The sequence below is a fragment of the Pezoporus occidentalis genome, unplaced genomic scaffold, assembly GCF_034315485.1.
Source record: "Pezoporus occidentalis ecotype Australia unplaced genomic scaffold, CSIRO_AGI_Poc_V1 ctg1, whole genome shotgun sequence".
Taxonomy (NCBI): Eukaryota; Metazoa; Chordata; class Aves; order Psittaciformes; family Psittacidae; genus Pezoporus; species Pezoporus occidentalis.
In genome coordinates, this window is record NW_026912778.1 from 2618756 (window position 1) to 2636662 (window position 17907).

Genomic DNA, 17907 nt, shown 5'->3' on the forward strand with positions numbered 1-17907 from the left:
CAGTAAGCAAAGGCCAAATACAATCTTTTATCAAGTTTACTGAATTAGAGAAGGGCCTGTTTTCCAAATTTTGTCTTTTTTAAAAAGGAAAAAAGAAGAAAATCTTCATGCTGGTTTTAAGGATCAATTATTTCATGGGCTGTTACCCTTTCATACATACATTGCCTTCATTAGGGCGATTGTCCTAAAACAACTGGCCACAGTTCTGAGCAGAATAGAAAAAAGCAGTAATAATAATTTTTTGTTTTTTTTTTTTTTTTAACCCAACAGAAAATGCATAGAAGCTCATCCTGGGTAAATTTCTTAGGCAGCTCACTCTTATAGAAATAAAAACATAACTATAACTTATTAAATATGACTTCATACTTTCTTTGTTGATGACAGACGGAATACATCTTTCATAGTACATGACAGAAGAAAGTTCTACCAGTGTTACCCGGCTGTGCAGTGTTGCTGATTTTACAGTGCTTCAATCACTAAAATACTTAATCCATGGTTTAAACAGTGGAAGTATATACTTTTGTGTTGAAATATGTACCACTAAAACCAAAACAGCTTATATACTGAAGATTGTAGTCATGGTTTAAGACCAGCAGTAAATCAGAACTATGCAGCCATTCGCGCACTCCCCCTCTTCTTCCTGCCCCCACTCCCAGAAGGATGGGGAGGAGAATCGAAAGAATGTAACTCCCATGGGTTGAGATAAGAACAGCCCAGTAACTAAGGTATAACACAACCCACTGCTGCTACCACCAATAACAATAATGAAAAGGGAAATAACAAGGGAAGAGAATACAACTGCTCACCACCCACTGACCGATACCCAGCCTAACCCGAGCAGTGATCTAACCCTTTCGGGTAACTGCCCCAGTTTATATGCTAGGCATGACTTGCTGTGGTGTAGAATACCTCTTTGGCTAGTTTTGGTCAGGTGTCCTGTCTCTGCTTCCTCCTGGCTTCCCCTACTCCCTGGCAGAACATGAGACTCAGAAAGTCCTTGGTCAGAGCAAACATTACTTAGCAACAACTAAAAACATGGGTGTTCTCAGCCTTGTTCGCAGGCTGAAAGTCAAAAACAGAGCACTGCACCAGCTACTAAGGAGAAAAATGACTGCTACTGCTGAACCCAGGACACTTGTATAAGCCAATTCATGTAGTTAAATCCAGGCTACAATTCTCCTTAGCTGAATTGGAGGAGCTATGAATCTACATAAATGATAATTATACAAAGTAGATTATTGCTATTTGTGCATATTTTACATTAAACTTGAAATGGTCATTCAGGGTAGAATTACTTTCCCATGTATAGATTGCATAAGACATACTTTCTTCCAGCCTACCAAGAAAGAATAACAAAACACAGGACAGTGGAGATAAGGTTCTGTAGAAAAGTATATTCATCTCCTCTAGCACATAAGCTAATCATATTCAGTGTATATATTTATTTTGACAAAGAAGGGAGAGAATGATCTCCAAGAGGCAATATTTCTAAGGGACAGTATTTAATGGGTATTCTGTTATCTTCCCCCTTATGACAGCTCCGAAAAATCCAGGTACCCTCACAATTACTGAGAAATATTATATTTCCTGATACTACAGTAGGTTTAGATGGATCTTAGCTGCACAATTCCCACTGACATCAATGTGAGTAATTTGTCTAACCCACCCCCTTTTTTAAAATATTTCAGAGATGGTTTTTAAGCGTAATTTTCTAAAAACCACATAATGTGCATTGCATTTTACAATTCAGTCTATCTGAGGCTCATTTAGGTCTTATCTTTCCTCTTTGCAAATTTTTGTCTAGGTAAAAGATAATCTGCAGGAAGAATGACAATTACAGAACATAGTCATCCTCAATCACCTTCTTACAATCCAGGAATACAAGTAATATTTAGTCAGTGTTGGGACATATTTACGGGTGAAATTGCAGTACATCTACCATATTGATTAAAACCAATATGCTGAGAAATTTCTAGGAATGATATTTTGTTTCTACCATTCATCTTACAATGGCAGATAAGGTAGTGTTACAAAGGAAAAAGAGAAGTTCATCATAGGCATATTAATTGTTTGCCCTTGTATAATATATTCAACTATATATTTGAGGAATACATTCATTTTAACCAGAGATTTGATGAAAGGTTATACCGTATTACCTACTGTGTGACATTCAGGAAATTGCAAAGTAAAATTAAGATGATATTTTCTTCCACTGAGACTTAGAAAATTCAAGATTAGCTCAGTATTGGATTGCTGAATTTCAACTAACTTTTCAAAATGAATCATGAAGTAAAGCTGTATAAACTGCAGATATGCCAACAACTGGTTACAGTTTCCCTACTGTAAAGTAGGCAAAGTATTGTAAAGCTTTTAATTATTTTCTCTTGGAGCTCATATCGGAAGCAAGTAGGTTAAAAGAATATATATATATATATACACATACACATATATATAGTATAGTTTCTTTATATAAAGACATCTCTTTTCCTTCCCTGCCCTGGACTGATACTAGTAGGCACAACTAAAACAGGGTTTGCTTTTAATAACAAACTATAAATAATGTCTTGCAAACATTTTCTTATACCAAACCAAAGACTTTCATTACATTCTGTCTAATGATAGAGTATATACCAGGAAGCAGTCATTGGAAGTAAAAGACATTTGTGTCCAAATGATGAACTCTGTTGTTTACAAATTGTTAACAGTAAACCATCAAGGGAAATTATTTGAAAATATTAAGGTAGGGAAAGTATTTGAAGACTCAGTAATTTGTTTGATAGACATGCTTTACTTATGCCCCAGTTACAGAGGGAATGAATGAATTACAGAAAAGGAAGACCTTTATATGGGAAGTCAGACTGACTAATGCACAGACCTTAAAAAAAAAACAAAACAACCTAAAACAAAACAAAACAAACAAACAAAAAAAAACACCTCAGAACAAACAAAACAAAACAAATAAAAATAAAGGGGTGGGGGGGGAGGCGGAAGGGGGACACAACACACCAAAGCAAAACCAAAAAACCTACCACTAGGAATAAACCACAAACTATCAATTGCAATGTGATGGGTCTTTGTGGTTTTTTAAACCCAGTCAGGCAACTCGTTCACTCACTTCTCCCCCTTCTTGCCCTCCCCCTACTCCAGGAGGGACGGAGAGGAGAATCGAAAAGAATGCAACTCCCACGGGTTGAGATAAGAACAGTTTAGTAACTAAGGTATAACACAAATCACTACTGCTACCACTAATAATAATAATGATTAAGGAAATAACAAGGGAACACAACACCTCACCATCAGCTGACCGACAACTTCCCCCCCCAGCCCGACCAAGCTCTGATCGATGCCTCCTCCAACACTGCAGTCCTATCCCTTCTGGGTAACTCCCAGTTACATCCTGGGCATGACGTGCTGTGGTATGGAATACCTCTTTGGTCAGTTTGGGTCAGGTGTCCTGTCTCTGCTACCTCCTGGCTTCCCCTCCTCCCTGGCAGAGCATGAGGCTCACAAAGTCCTTGGCCAGACCAAAGCATCATTGTTATCAGCTCTGTTCCCGAGCTGAAAGTCAAAACACTGCACTGCACCAGCTACCAAGAAGGAGAAAAATGACTGCTACTGTTGAACCCAGGACAGGCTTTCACAATTTTTAGGATCAGTTTATTGTAATAGTTTAGTTACTATTAATTGTAACATCCTTTTATTCAGCAGAATTGTTAGATCAAATGATGTAACGTCAACTAATGTTAGATATACCAAGAACACTGAGGAAATTCTATTTAGGCAATGTAATATTAATTCTGTATTACTTGTAATCCTCAGGTAACTGTAATAGAAATTAATACCATTACCCTGAGCTACTCTACAGAATGGAAGATTGTGCTGATGCCTCAGAAGAGTGATAGACTTTACTTCTTAGAAATTACAGCTGAATGATAGGCTGTTTATTCCAGATTACAAACCCAGAGTTATAGACTATACATTAAACAAATGACAGATAATTTTTGTTTGGTTTGTTTTCATGGAACAAGGGGACATAGGAGGAATAAGCTTGTTAGAGTTTTCTTATTTCAAATTAATTTTTTGCTACAACATATTGAGTAAAGGAATTCAATTGCAAAAGTTTATTTGACTGAATGAAGAATAAACATTAAGCAGACGTCATTAATATCACACAGAGCTAAAGAAATTATTGCTGTTCTACTTATTTTATACAAATGTACTGTTCATAGATTGCATTGTTGATACCTCACATTCATTTATATGAACAGTATAAATGTAGCCTAATTAACAAACTACATTAAATGAAAACTTAAAACTGACAAAGAGTTAAAAAAACATGCCAAGTGAAACAATAATCTCTTGCTCATCTCTTGGATCATTTTTAACAAGGTCAAATAGTAACACTTGTTGGGTTTTTTTATTAAAGTTTGAGAGATCTTTGTTTTGACTTTTAGGCATTAACCTTCCATGCTCCTAAAAGCACTTAAGCGTACTCATACCAATGCATAAATATCAAAATAGACATAATTAAGGCATCTTTTCATTAAGCTGACATTAGAATTTCCATTTATTTTGTGTATCAGGCCTAAGCAGAGCTACCAAAACCTTTAATGTTTTCAACAGGCAGCTTGATGATTAGCACCATTATTTGAAAGACAAACCCAGTGGTTTGTGGTTGTTTGGTTGGTTGTTGTTTTTTTTTGCAGGTTGCTTTGTGTGGGTGGGTTGGGTTTTTTGTTGCTGCTGTTTGGCTTTATTTATTTATGGGGAAAAAAAAAGCGAAACTGAAAGACATCACATTTGCTTAGCTCCCAGTGGAAAGAATTTGAGCATACTGATGGATGTAGTGTTCTTGTCTGGTAAGATTTACCATGGATTCAGTTCAGAAACAAACAGAAATGCCCTGAACTGGACTACATACATGATCCTAAAAGCAATTAAAAAAAGAGTAGGAATAAAAATATGATGTCATGACAACTATCGTAATCTATGCAGTCACCTTACCCAAAACGGGAGGCATTTTAAGGTAAGCATAGACTACTTCAGTAATAAAGGTCCCCAAGTTAAAAAGAGAGAAGTCTAAGAGGCTTTTTCATTGATATTTTGCTTTATAAACAAGGGAAATAAACTCAAAGAGCAAAACTCTCAAAAGAAAAGGCTACTATACACATTTATACATGTTTATTATTTAATAATATTTGGATATTCTTGCATATTATTTTTCACATTATAAGCATATGTCTGTGCTACATGATATAACCTTTGTTTTAACAAACCAAGATAATAAGGTTCAAATAAAGATAATAAAAGTCACTGTCTTGTAGGTATTGAAAATAGGTATTAAATCCTTGGAAACAGTGATTGAGAAAAAGAAGCAGTGGAAAAGAATAAAATAAAACATTTGGCTGATAGGAAAAAAAAAAAAAAAAAAGAGGTTGAATTACATACAGAGTAGTCTTGGGGATCTGAAGGGTAAGAGACGTGAAGGAGAGCATGGGAAAGCAGCCAGATCCCATAAACCTAATGTAGCAACACACACTTCAAGTATCTAGCCTCTTTCATCATCTTCGAAATCAAACTGCACAAATCTGAGCAAAAGCAAAGCATCCCAAGAAATATATAAAACAAATACCTTCTGGCTTTGTTTTGCTTTGATTTTGATTGCAATTTGTGACAATGATTTGCCACTTTAATAGAATTGGAAGAAAAAAAATACTAACCAAGAATCTGAAATAATAGCTGATATAGATTGTGTTTGCATCAATTCCCAAACACCAGAAAGGCACAAAACCATTGTCTTATCTATTCAGAGGCTAACTTGCTCTTCCTAAAGATCAATGGGTGTAGGCCAAACTGAGTACTATAGAAGGTAATTACACTACCTTCAACAACCACTACTTTATATTTTATTCTTTGTTGCCAAGCTGACAGGTGAAATTAAAAAGGCAATGTTAATCAAAAGGTAGATAACACACCTGGATCTTGTCACCTCCTAAAATAACTGGGTGAGATTAAACTTTTCTACAGTGGTGATTTTCAGTAATGGGATCACAAAGAAAGGCACAGCAAAAGATTCAGTACAACAGTAGAGATGAACCTGTTCTTCCTCACTAGCCCCAAAGATCTGACTAAATGTTTACAGCTGTGTGTTGCTAATGAGTTAGCAATGGAAGCATCAGCAGGCAGCTTGAAAGAACTTTACACCTGCCTTAATTCCAGACTTTGACATTCTTCTGCCCCAGACCCTTCAATGAATGACCAGAGAACAACTAGTTGCAAGGAGGACTGTAAAAGAAATTCTACAGATTTTACAGGCATCTTTCCTAAGACTTCTTAAAAAATGCTTTGAGCATGTACTGAGAGACAGCAAAAATACCATGTTTAATTGGTATCAGCTTATTAATATACAGTGATTGTAATGGGACTTTAAAAATATTAGCTATGCCTTTTGAATGCTACTGCCCATGGGAAAAAGCAGATTAGAATGCAGAATGCACCCCTCTCCCTGAGTAAAGCAAAATACAATTTAAAATAAGTTTCCTAAGACTTCTTGACTACACTTAGAAAATAAATTAAGGAGGGGGTGTGAGGGAAGAAAGTGAGCTTTGTTACTTAAATGAAATCCTGGAATTTGCATAGGACATAGATACTGTGTTCAGGGAGCCTCAGGAGGAAGAAAAAACTCTTGTTACCTTACAGCTGAGAGCAGCATTGACATGCTCAGGAAAAGCTCTGTTCTTAGTCCTCAGAAGTCACTGCTGCATATTACTGCAATGGATTTTTCTACCCTCTCTCTCTCTAGAACAGAGGATTTTAGAGGATCAAATTTTATGACTTCTCAGATCCTGCAGGCAAACAGGCTTGCCAGAGAGACACTGTGAACTATAAACCTCAGGTTGTTTGGAGACCAGACCACACAAGGAAAGCTCAGGCTACTTTTCAATCCTGAAGTACTACTGTCTGCGCATTTCTTTTTTGGCTATGATACCTTAAATGAAAATAAAGTCATTGAACACTCAGCCTGTCTGTATTTTACAGGAATTTTATTACAACACAGAATGTGCTATTGAGGTTGAACATTTTATAACCTTTAGGCTAAAACCTAAATGCAGAACATATGTTCTACACTTTGTGCTTATACATTCAAATTTGTCTTTAATAAACTGGAAGTGCATGCTTATGCCACTCTGCCCTCTTGCTTTGTTTCATTTGTACAAAATCATTATTGCCTAAACACTTCTAAAATGGACCCAGTACTAATCTAAACCTAAACTGACCTAATCCTGAGACCTAAAATAATGAGAACTGAACTGCCTAATTTAACAGCAAACAGCAACAGTAATAATGGAGGGAGAGGAGGAAAGGGAGAGAGGCAGGTTTTTCAGAGGAAGTCACAAGAACTATTCTAGTCTGGACAAATAACCCAGAGAAGAGCGAGCATTGCACGTCTGACTCAGATCCCATTAGCCCTTTGGTAAAACAAAACAAAATAAGGACAAGGCTGGAAACAGTTTGAATCAATATGGCAAAACCAGTGGTTACACAGTGTCCATGAAAGCTGTTAAAAACAAAGCATGTCCCCTTTTTTGTACCCTCTGTACACATACTCAGCTGGACAAAAAAGCTTGCTCCTGATCGAAGCTACTTCCCAGGCCCAGGCCCAAGTTGAGTCTTAGAGCCAGGCCCAGCCAAATTCCAAATTTCTTAAGTTTTCCCTCTCTCCATTACACAGATTCCCCTGACCATTGCTCCTCATCCTCTGCCCACTCCGCGCTCGCTCTTAGGTGGGCATTACAACCCTGACTATAATGAATGCAATGGTCTTAAATCCACAAGATGAGAATAAGTCCTAAGTAAAAAAGTACTTAAGCTATGACAGCTATGTTAGCAATCTTCACAGACTGCCCCTTGAGACTAAAACCAAACAACTCCCTACCCATAATATCATTCACAATGGAGCACTGGGCTCATATTATTTCCCCTAAATCATGTGAATCACCTGGCTTGTAGGGGAGGATTCTGCGTTCATGTGTTAGATATGCAGAGTTGGCATGCTCTGGAATAACATATGAATGTACAGGCTAATTAATATTACATATATCTCTGACAGAGAATCAGAAACCAAGAGTCAGCATTCCGTTGGCTGCTGCCTGCCTGTTTTACCTGGAAATCTCAGAGCATACATTTCTTTACTGAAGACATTGCATAAACATTGCTCTCTGTCAGAGCCATGCAAATTACAAGAATATTCATTAGGATGCTACAAATTCTTCCTAACGATTTCAGGTGGGAACCTAGGTACTTAAAAATTGCTTAAAGTACTTCAGCAGCAATACAAAAAGACTCCCAAATGGAAAGTCCCTTACAAACTTTTTCAGCGTTTTGACAAATGAAGAACCAAGGATTAACTGGCTTAATAAGAAATTCACAAGCTATTCAGACATAGCCTGATATTCTTCAGCATAACCATGTAAGCGTAAGATGTGGCAGTTTAACAAAGGAAGGGGAGTAAAAATAAATTTAGAGGAATGCTTTGTAATATTTTTTCTCCATTCTAGTTCAAGTCAACTCATCTTTTCCCATCACATATAAATGATGCAATTGATCTTCATTGCCATTATAATGGCCATGTTAATGAATATTACTGTAATTATAGTTTGGGCCATAATTATAATTAAGGCATGAACTGCTGCAAGTTCTTAGACTCACATTTTGTAAATTACTGCAGATTTTCTGTTAGAAAATTTCCAAAAAAGAATTAAGCTAATACTTGAAATTCAGCAGCTCATCTTAGTTACTGGATATTAAAAACTCCACTGTAATATTAAAGCGGTTCCAACTAATATATAATAAAATTAGAAAACCTTTTTGTTAATACAGCATATGATAAATTACAAAGTTTACTGGAGAATAGTTTGTATTTCCTACAGATCAAGTTAAACACACAATAAAAAAATAATTTCTACACAGTAAGATATTGCTGCATATTTAAAGAATAAAAAGAAGACAGTTGAGAAATCGGCATTGTCCATACCACTACATCTAGCTTTTAGTTAGTACCAAAACATGGCAACTTCACATACTGTCAAACTGCTCTGATATTAGCCAAGGAAACACTGCAGCCCAGACTCAGAAATCAGCCATCTATATACTTAAATCATATTTTACTATGATTTTCTGCAGTTTGAACAAAAAAAAAGAGTAATGTTGGAGACTGAGCAATAGTGGTTTTAATTGCCACTGAAAATGCTGATTTCTTAAAGGAAGCACTATTATCTTCTAAAGAAAATCTGGATGTAGAATCTTACACACTGCAGCACTGAAAATTTCTATCAATAATAAGAATTTCTACCCCTGAAAAAGGATACATCTGTGGTATAAGAATTAAATTAGCTATACATTCTATTCTATTGTAAGTATCATAAGATATCACCATATAATTTTTAAAGAATCAGTACTTCTATTTAATCTAATATAAAAAATCTAAAAAGACCAAAAAAATCTATGGAATCATGAACACAGACAATGCCATCTGTGGAGGAGGAAAATTATGTATCTGAATATTCTGTTACGTGAAAAATATATGTTCATAGTCCTTTTTGAATGCAACATTCAAAAGGAATGCTAATGGACATGATAAAGATAATATAGGTATTTCCTAAGTAAAATGATTTGAAAACACTTTGGACAACCTATTAATCAAATTGGTGCTACAAATATTTGTTATTAAAACATGAAGAACTTCTCAATTTAATTCAGCACACATTTTACTGTCGACCCATTAAAACAGTAGATTGAGGAATATTGTCTCTTGTTATAACTCAACATTCAGATTTTCTAAAACATTTTTTAAATAAAAGATTTTATAAAAACTTTATTGAAAACTTTCATAAAATATTTTTTTTTAAATTCTGACTTTTTTAAAGTATCTTTAAACCTTTCAGAAAAATAGCACAACTATTAGGCTAAATATATAAATCATAAAAAAATATATAAACAGATTATATTCTATTATAGGTCATTATTTATTATGTATTATAATGAATCACTGAATGGTGGAAGAGACCTCTGCAGGCCACCTTGCCTAACCTCCGTGCTCAAGCATGGTCATTTACAACAGGTTGCCCATGACCTGTGCAGACTTCCGAGTATCTCCAAAGATGGAGATTTTACAAGCTCTCTGGGCAATCTGCTCCAGTGCTTCATCACCTTCACAATAAAAAAAGAAAAAATAAAAAAGAGAAAGGAGAAGTTTTGTTACATGTAAAGTTTTTGCCTAATTATAAAGTTATTTCCTTACACAGGCTTTAGTCACATGTTTAGATTATCATGCTTCAGACTAAAGGTCTACTTGTAATTTCTGTGCATGAGGCATTGAATTTGTTCATAATCCCTCTTAGAAAAGCAAACCCTTCTATATATGAATGCCTGTTTCTACCATGAACACAATTTTTTTCAAAGTAATACCTAAGTACCAACAGAATTGGTTTTCTTTGGAGTCTGATGTTTGGAGTTCCTCTGGCTGGACTACCATCTAAATAGAATAAATTTTTATTAGAGCAAGAGCAGTTATGGAGGGGGGGTGGTTTGGAGGTTTTTTTAATCTTTTTTATTTCAAAACTTTGCACTCATAAACTTGCACGCATATTGCTTGATCAAAGAAAATGTATCTCTGCTGGTATGCAGAGTTAATAAGTATTCTATTCTCATAACTTAATCTGAACACTTGATCTATCAAGTGTTTGACTGAAGCAGGAAGTCTTCCTTAATATATTATTTATATGTTTTGAATAAGAGTATCTGTGCCAGAAGTTGTTTTAAAAATTGTCTTCAGAAAAGTTCTGCATTCTTAGGTTTTTTTATACGAATATGTATCCATAATACCAAAAGCTGAACTATACTCTAAACCAATTTTTTTCACCTAGAGATATTGCCTAGGAAAAAAATCCAACATATTTTCTTTGGTTTTCTTCAGAATAAAGTTTTATATCATGTCTCATCATGCTTTTTCTTATTTTTTTATATTTTTTATAGCACTCATTTTATTTCCCTTTAAGCTTTATCTTTTTTGAAAATACAAAATCTATTTACAGGATGTTCCATTTGCTTCTGTTTTGTATGTATGCATATTTTTATATGTTTTTCAAAAATATATAATGAATGAAAAATAGAGGCAAAGTGTCTCTAACTTTCATGTGTGCATAAATATATATATATATGTATGTGGACACAGGCACAAGTGTGTGTGCAAAGCCTCCAATATTAAAATGTTTAAGACAGCCTATTCTAAGTATTATATGAGCATTATCAGAGGATTAGAAGTGTTATTAAGAAACAGCAACATACTATTAGTTGCACATACAACCATTAATCTAAGAAATCATCTAAATCTCAGAAAAGATGTTCACTACATGTCATGGCCTGTCCTCGATTCTTCTCACATTCTTCCTGGTATTGTTCTGGGGTTTTTTGTAAATGTGATTTCTCTCTCACATGGTTCATTCCATGGTATCATTACTGGTCTCCCTCAGTCATTCTAGATTTCAAAATATTTTACTTGTCCTATTTTGTCGCATTTTGTTTAAAGCTGGCAAGTGGAAGTAAACTGATGAGACAAAGTTTGTGGTTTTCAAAATATTTGGTGTAAACACTTGTGTGCTTATATAGTTATGTATTTATTTGTCTGGGGTCTGATGCAGTCCTTATTCTACTTGAGCAGCATTCCCTAGAGGATGCACAGTTTTGCAGTGAAATTTCAATTTTAATATATTATGTTTCATTTGTTAGAAACTTTCTATATTTAACCTAAATAGTGTATAATAATCAGCTAATAGGGAAATATTTTACTTGTTTGAGAACTCGGCTATCAGGTCCTCCTCTTTATGTACTGAGACAGATAGAATCAAATGCCAAAAGCAAAAGTAAATTGTTCTGGGGCAATCTGCTTAATATCTGAAACCAGAGCAGGTAATCAAGTAATAACTTATCACCTACAACTTTCAGATATAAAGAAGTGGAAGAGAAAAATGAGAATGATAAACTTAACATGAGCCGGCAGTGTGCACTTGCAGCCCAAAAAGCCAACCGTATCCTGGGCTGCATCAAAAGAAGCGTGACCAGCAGCTCGAAGGAGGTGATCCTGCCCCTCTACTCTGCTCTCATGAGACCTCAGTTGGAGTATTGTGTGCAGTTCTGGTGTCCTCAACATAAAAAGGACATGGAACTGTTGGAACAAGTTCAGAGGAGGGCCACGAGGATGATCAGGGGACTGAAGCACCTCCCGTATGAAGACAGGCTGAGGAAGTTGGGGCTGTTCAGCCTGGAGAAGAGAAGGCTGCATAGAGACCTCATAGCAGCCTTCCAGTATCTGAACGGGGGTTATAAGGATGCTGGAGAGCATCCCTCTTCATCAGGAACTGTAGTGATAGGACAAGGGGTTACAGGTTAAAACTTAAATAGGGAAGTTTAGATTGGATATAAGGAGAAAGTTCTTTACTGTGATGGTGGTGAGGTACTGGAATGGGGTGCCCAAGGAAGTTGTGAATGCTCCATCTCTGGCAGTGTTCAAGACCAGGTTGGACAGAGCCTTGGGTGACATGGTTTAGTGTGAGGCGTCCCTGCTCATGGCAGGGGGGTTGGAACTTGATGATCTTGAGGTCCTTTCCAACACTAACTATTCTATGATTCTGTGACATTGGATCATTTTTTCAAATTGAGGACCAAGAAGAAATAGCTTTCATATTTTATAAAAACTATGGAGAAATTAAACTAACCAGATCTTGAAACATTAATAGAAACTAACATTTAGAGTTTCTAGATGAAGCACCCAGGTTCAGAAGAAGCGGGAAAAGAAGTTTTATCATCTTTGTTGTCCTGATTGTAGGCCTAATGTATGGCCCCTTAGATGTTGCTCCCATGACTACCATGCCAAGAAGAAATGAAGAAGCTGATCAGATAGCTTCAGGCAGCCCATGGAGATAGTACAGCCCTTTTCCTTGTTTTACATATCTACCACAGCAGTTTCCCTCCTAGGTACCAGAAGGATTTGTTAGCCGAGAGCTGCTTTGGAAGTCCTGGATTCATCACAGAGGTGTGGCAAGTGGGCAAAATTTGAATGGCATACAGATCTTTAAGCTGTGAAACTCAGAATCTTAGGAAACATTTGCATTATGCCACGGTTCAAAACTCCTAAATTCAATGAGCACTGTGAACATCTACCTCACGCAGACAAGTTTTTGTTGATTAGTTAACTTCAACACTATGTTTCTTTGACAGGCAGTTCTGGGCTGCTTGGTCTGAAATCCATCAAGTACTGGGACAAATCATTGCCTCAAGCAGATGCTGACAGTTGCTTTTAGAGACAACCTCTCCTGGCTCTCTCTCCAAGTTTCTGTTGATATACATAATCTCTGCTTGTGAAACTAGAACAGTTTAGCTCACTATCTTTGACAGATTTCTGGACTTTCAAATCAAACCAGAACCCTTTTAACGCAGCCACCAGCATGCGAAATCAAGTCTATATTTTTGCATATGTTGTTACTGAAAAAGTTAATTCTGAGTATTACTCCAATAAACACAAACAAGACAAGGCTGGTGTGTAATTTATACCTCCATCATGGAAGAAAAGCCAGAAGTGCTAGAGAATAATCTGTACCTTGTGACGTAATCTTACTAGGGGCTGATAAGGCCGAAAGTCGTATGCTTCCTTGGCTGGCCACCCGTCTGCTCCCAGCAAAATGCATCCAAGAAGTAAAACAGTTGACCACCACATAAACATCTTTACAGGTCTGCTCCTATCAAAATAAAATGTTAAAGTTCAGTGACAGACTGCAGTATTACTTTGGCACAATTCATACCATAAAAGCTTACAATACCGATACGCCATGTGTGGACACGAATAAATATCGCAGAAACAGAGTAATCCATCTGGCACAATAGCAAAAAGAAAATACAAGTACTAGTATTTGGAAACACAATATCAATTAGGTTGTGCTGAACTGAACGTTTCATCATAACTATTCAACGCTCATATGAGAGGCTTGCCGACCAAACAACCAGGAAAAGCCTCAGAAAAGACATAATAGAAAAGCAGTGGCAAAAAAATCGACACTTTTTCTCAAATGAAGAAAAAAAGATGATTATCAATCACATGTTCATCAATATTTTCTTTTAAATATCATTTCCTGGGATGCATTGTTCACAACCTAAAAGTGCAAAACACCTAGCATACATCTGTTACCATCTTTATCTTACCAGCACTGAAATCTTAAATGTAAGCAAATCACTGTATTTTCTGCCAATATTCTGGAATAATTTTTAAATTGCATTATTGAAATTATGTATAGTCTATAAGCTTTATTGCATATGACAGCATTATAAAAATATTTCCAATCTATTAAGTAAACTGCCCACATCTTGCCCCAGAATTCACTGCAATCAAGCACAAAATTCTGTGTAGATTATTTGAAAACCTTTTCTTAGATTGGTATTGATTTTTGATTCTGTTTCAGAATCGTACAACTCATGTTGCAGGTGACCTGAACTGGCAAAGCATTACCATGGTAAATGCACCAGCATTCTATTACTTATTAGAAAAAAGTCCAAAATTACAACTGACAACTTTCAAAACTATCAGGTCATAGGACATTTTTGTAAATACTTTTGTATTTGTACTAATGACATTCAGAAATAGTTGTTTCATAGTCTATTGTTGGTACAGTTCTCTACATATGCATTGCTTCATACTTGTCTAATGCTCTTTTATTATTAGCAAGAAAAATATTCTTATCCCAGAGGAGACTGTAATATTTCTTAACAGATGTTTGGTAACACTGTGACAGTGCATTTTCCTGCATGTAGAGAAGGGGATCAACAACTACTCTCATCTGCCTAAACAATGGCACCTTGTTTAAATTTGTGCAAGAACATGTAAAACTACAGATTTCAAACAAATCAATGTAACTACATTATGATGCACTGAAAACTGAAATAAATTTACATCCACTTTTTATTCATATGAAAACCTTAATACTGTGGACTACTTACGTATATTTCACCTTCATAAATCGAAACATTATATAAGGAAATGAGGAAGGGGAAAGACAAGGCCAGTCTTAACAGTTGATGTAACCTTTTGTTTCATGGAAGAAGCTATCAGAAGGATACTTACTTATTTGCAAATTTCATATTAAACTAGAATGTCAAATTAACAGTTTAAGACTTTGTATTTTAAAGGTAGATGTTGGGGTATTTTAAAGGTAGATGTTGGTACTTACTGATGAAATGTATCTGGTCAATTGCATACAATATGCTATGTATACATTTATGCAGTTATAGATATCATCCACTTCATCTGCATTCTGCCTGTAAGTTTGTCATCCTATAGTCATCATAAGAACCTAGCTTGTGCCGATTGCAGTGTTCTGATGTATTATAAACCAGATTATCAAAAAATTACTTTCTATTCAAATGAACAAAAAATCTGATTTTTTTCAGACAAAAGTGGACTGGTTTGATGAGCTAGTCCTACATTACATCCTCCAGCTACCATGACACGTTAATGTGCGACCCATTAGAACTAAACCTAGGATTTTAGATGCTGATATTAAGAAGGGAGATACACAACAATCTGGAAGAACACACAAATTATTTCTAATGTTAAAGGCCTTGACAAACTTATATTCTGAAATTTATGAGAAAATCCTTACAGAATATGCTGAAAAAAACACAGAATGTGTGTCAGAGCTGCTCTTTAATGGACAAAGACATTATAACTTCATAAAGATAAGATCAGATCTATGGAAGACCTATAACTATCATACTCACAGATTTTTTAGACACATGTGGCATGGCAGTCTCCTTATATGGTTCTTAATGGACTTACAAATGCTTATTTCGTAAGTAATTTTGGTACCTATTAGAAATATTTAATATTTATTATTACTATTCAGCATCTGTGTTGAAACTATCATGCTAAACAGACAACACTTTGAGACATGTGCAAATGCTTAGCCTATATTATGTAGTCCTGCAATATCTGAGAGAGATGAAGAACATCTATGCATGCTGACTTAGGCAGGAGTGTTTATTTTTTTTCCCTTTCTACATTGTTTCTACTGCACTTACCATGCTAATGTAGAAATATCTGATAAGAATAATGATATACATGAATAAGTGCAAAACGTTGTAGTGTTCCCTAAGAGCCCAGAGTGTGTACAGAATGTTAAGTCTTGTCTAACATTTGCTTTTTTTATAGGAAATCAGCTGAGCATAAAATGTGAACAAAGTGGGGATCACTTGTTATCCTGTATCCTTTACAGTCATGCTTCTGGGAATGCTGTTATACAAACTGTGTGTTTCATTCCTATCATTCTTCATATAGCAGTAAATAATCCTCACAGTCATTCAAAGACAGGGACCTGCACAGAATTAATTCCTGTGAGGATATCAAAGGTATTAAATGGGCTCCAGCCTTCCAACTGTTCATAGTCTTAGTACGCAGGATCCTGCATAAGTCTGCTACCCTTCTTTGGGGACTAGTCTACCAAACTTCGTAAAATCACTTGATGATTGCCACCTGTTTCATTCTCATTTCAGATAACTTTTACCTGACTTTTTGCCTGCCTGGCTATCATACTCTTAACTCAAACTCAATCTTAAGAGTAAAATACCATACTACTTTGACATCACCTATCTCTTGTTCCACCAAAACCAATCTCATTCTGAGTCTGCCTCTTAAAAAAAATTAAGATTTCTTCTCATTTATTGTTGCTTATTCTAACAGTTCCTACTTCAAGTACCTTTTTTCATTATTCCAATTTTTCAAATAAACACAGTAGAGGTATCTCTCCCAGGAGATCTTCCATAGAATATATTAGCAGTGAATTACTTGAAACAAAGACAAGAAACTCTGTTACAGAGAGATATTTAATATAAATAACTTGAGGCTTGTTCTTTTACACCTGTCCAGTAACTAGATATTAAAGTGATGATAGGAAGTGACACAGTGAAAAAGTATTCTTGGGTTTCCCTCATACTTTCACCAAAAGAGAATTGCTAATCAGATGTTCCAGTGGACCTTTGGTATGGGATTACTAGAAGTCTAGCTCACTGATTTCAAATACCAGGAAAGATTACTTCAAAGTCTAAAAATTCAAGTGTGTTGTGGCATAGCATTTTCTTCACTGCCTGCATGTTAGTTCTCAATATCACTGTTATTGGAACAAGTCCATTATGGGGGGGGGGGGGGGGATAAATAAAAAAAAGAACAGAATCTTGACTTTTAGTTTTGAAGAAAACACCCCTTTGTTATGTTTCTGGGGAAAAAAAAAAAGTTTTGAAAATACTTTATTGTTGACTTTCAAGGTCGAATGAGATTAGGTTAGCAGTTATGCATGCTAAAACTAGCTATGCACAGTTGAACCTTTGTTCCCTTTGTGCACTTGTGGAATATCTCTCCATACAATGAAAATTATGTTGGAGAACAGTCATTTCACAGAAGACTGTAAGGGCAGCCACATTCCACCATCCTCCCATCTAAACAGCATATATATTGGCTTCATGTGGTGTAAAAGCATAGTCTTTATAGTTTTGAAAATTGTTTGACCTTGAAAGGCTTCTCCTTTGTACTTGTCCACAAGAAGATAAAATTACTATATGCTCAGTTTCTGGCTTCATTGCCTGTTACTTAGATGAACACTTAAAATGTAAATTAAAAAAATCAGCTTTTTGAACAGATGCCACCTAAAATCTCCCAAATATGTAGGGTGTCTGCAGTTAGTATTTGCCTTTTCAGAAGGAAAATGCTGAAAAAAATCAAAGATTTTAAGCATTACTAAGGCAGATTTTAGTAAATGTTTTGAAATTTTAGAGTTAGACAAATATAGAGCTCCTGAATACAAGCAACTT

General features: G+C 35.6%; 1 protein-coding gene across 4 annotated transcripts in view; it reads right to left on the reverse strand.

The window, feature by feature from the left end:
- Window positions 1-17907, reverse strand: part of FSTL5 (follistatin like 5) — a 329565-nt gene that overhangs the window by 286434 nt on the left and 25224 nt on the right. For all 4 annotated transcript variants that reach the window (XM_062610785.1, XM_062610698.1, XM_062610855.1 and 1 more), the window contains exon 2: window positions 13655-13793. In XM_062610785.1, the coding sequence (XP_062466769.1) occupies window positions 13655-13777 (123 nt within the window). In that variant the 5' untranslated portion in view covers window positions 13778-13793. The remainder of the gene's footprint in view (window positions 1-13654; window positions 13794-17907) is intronic.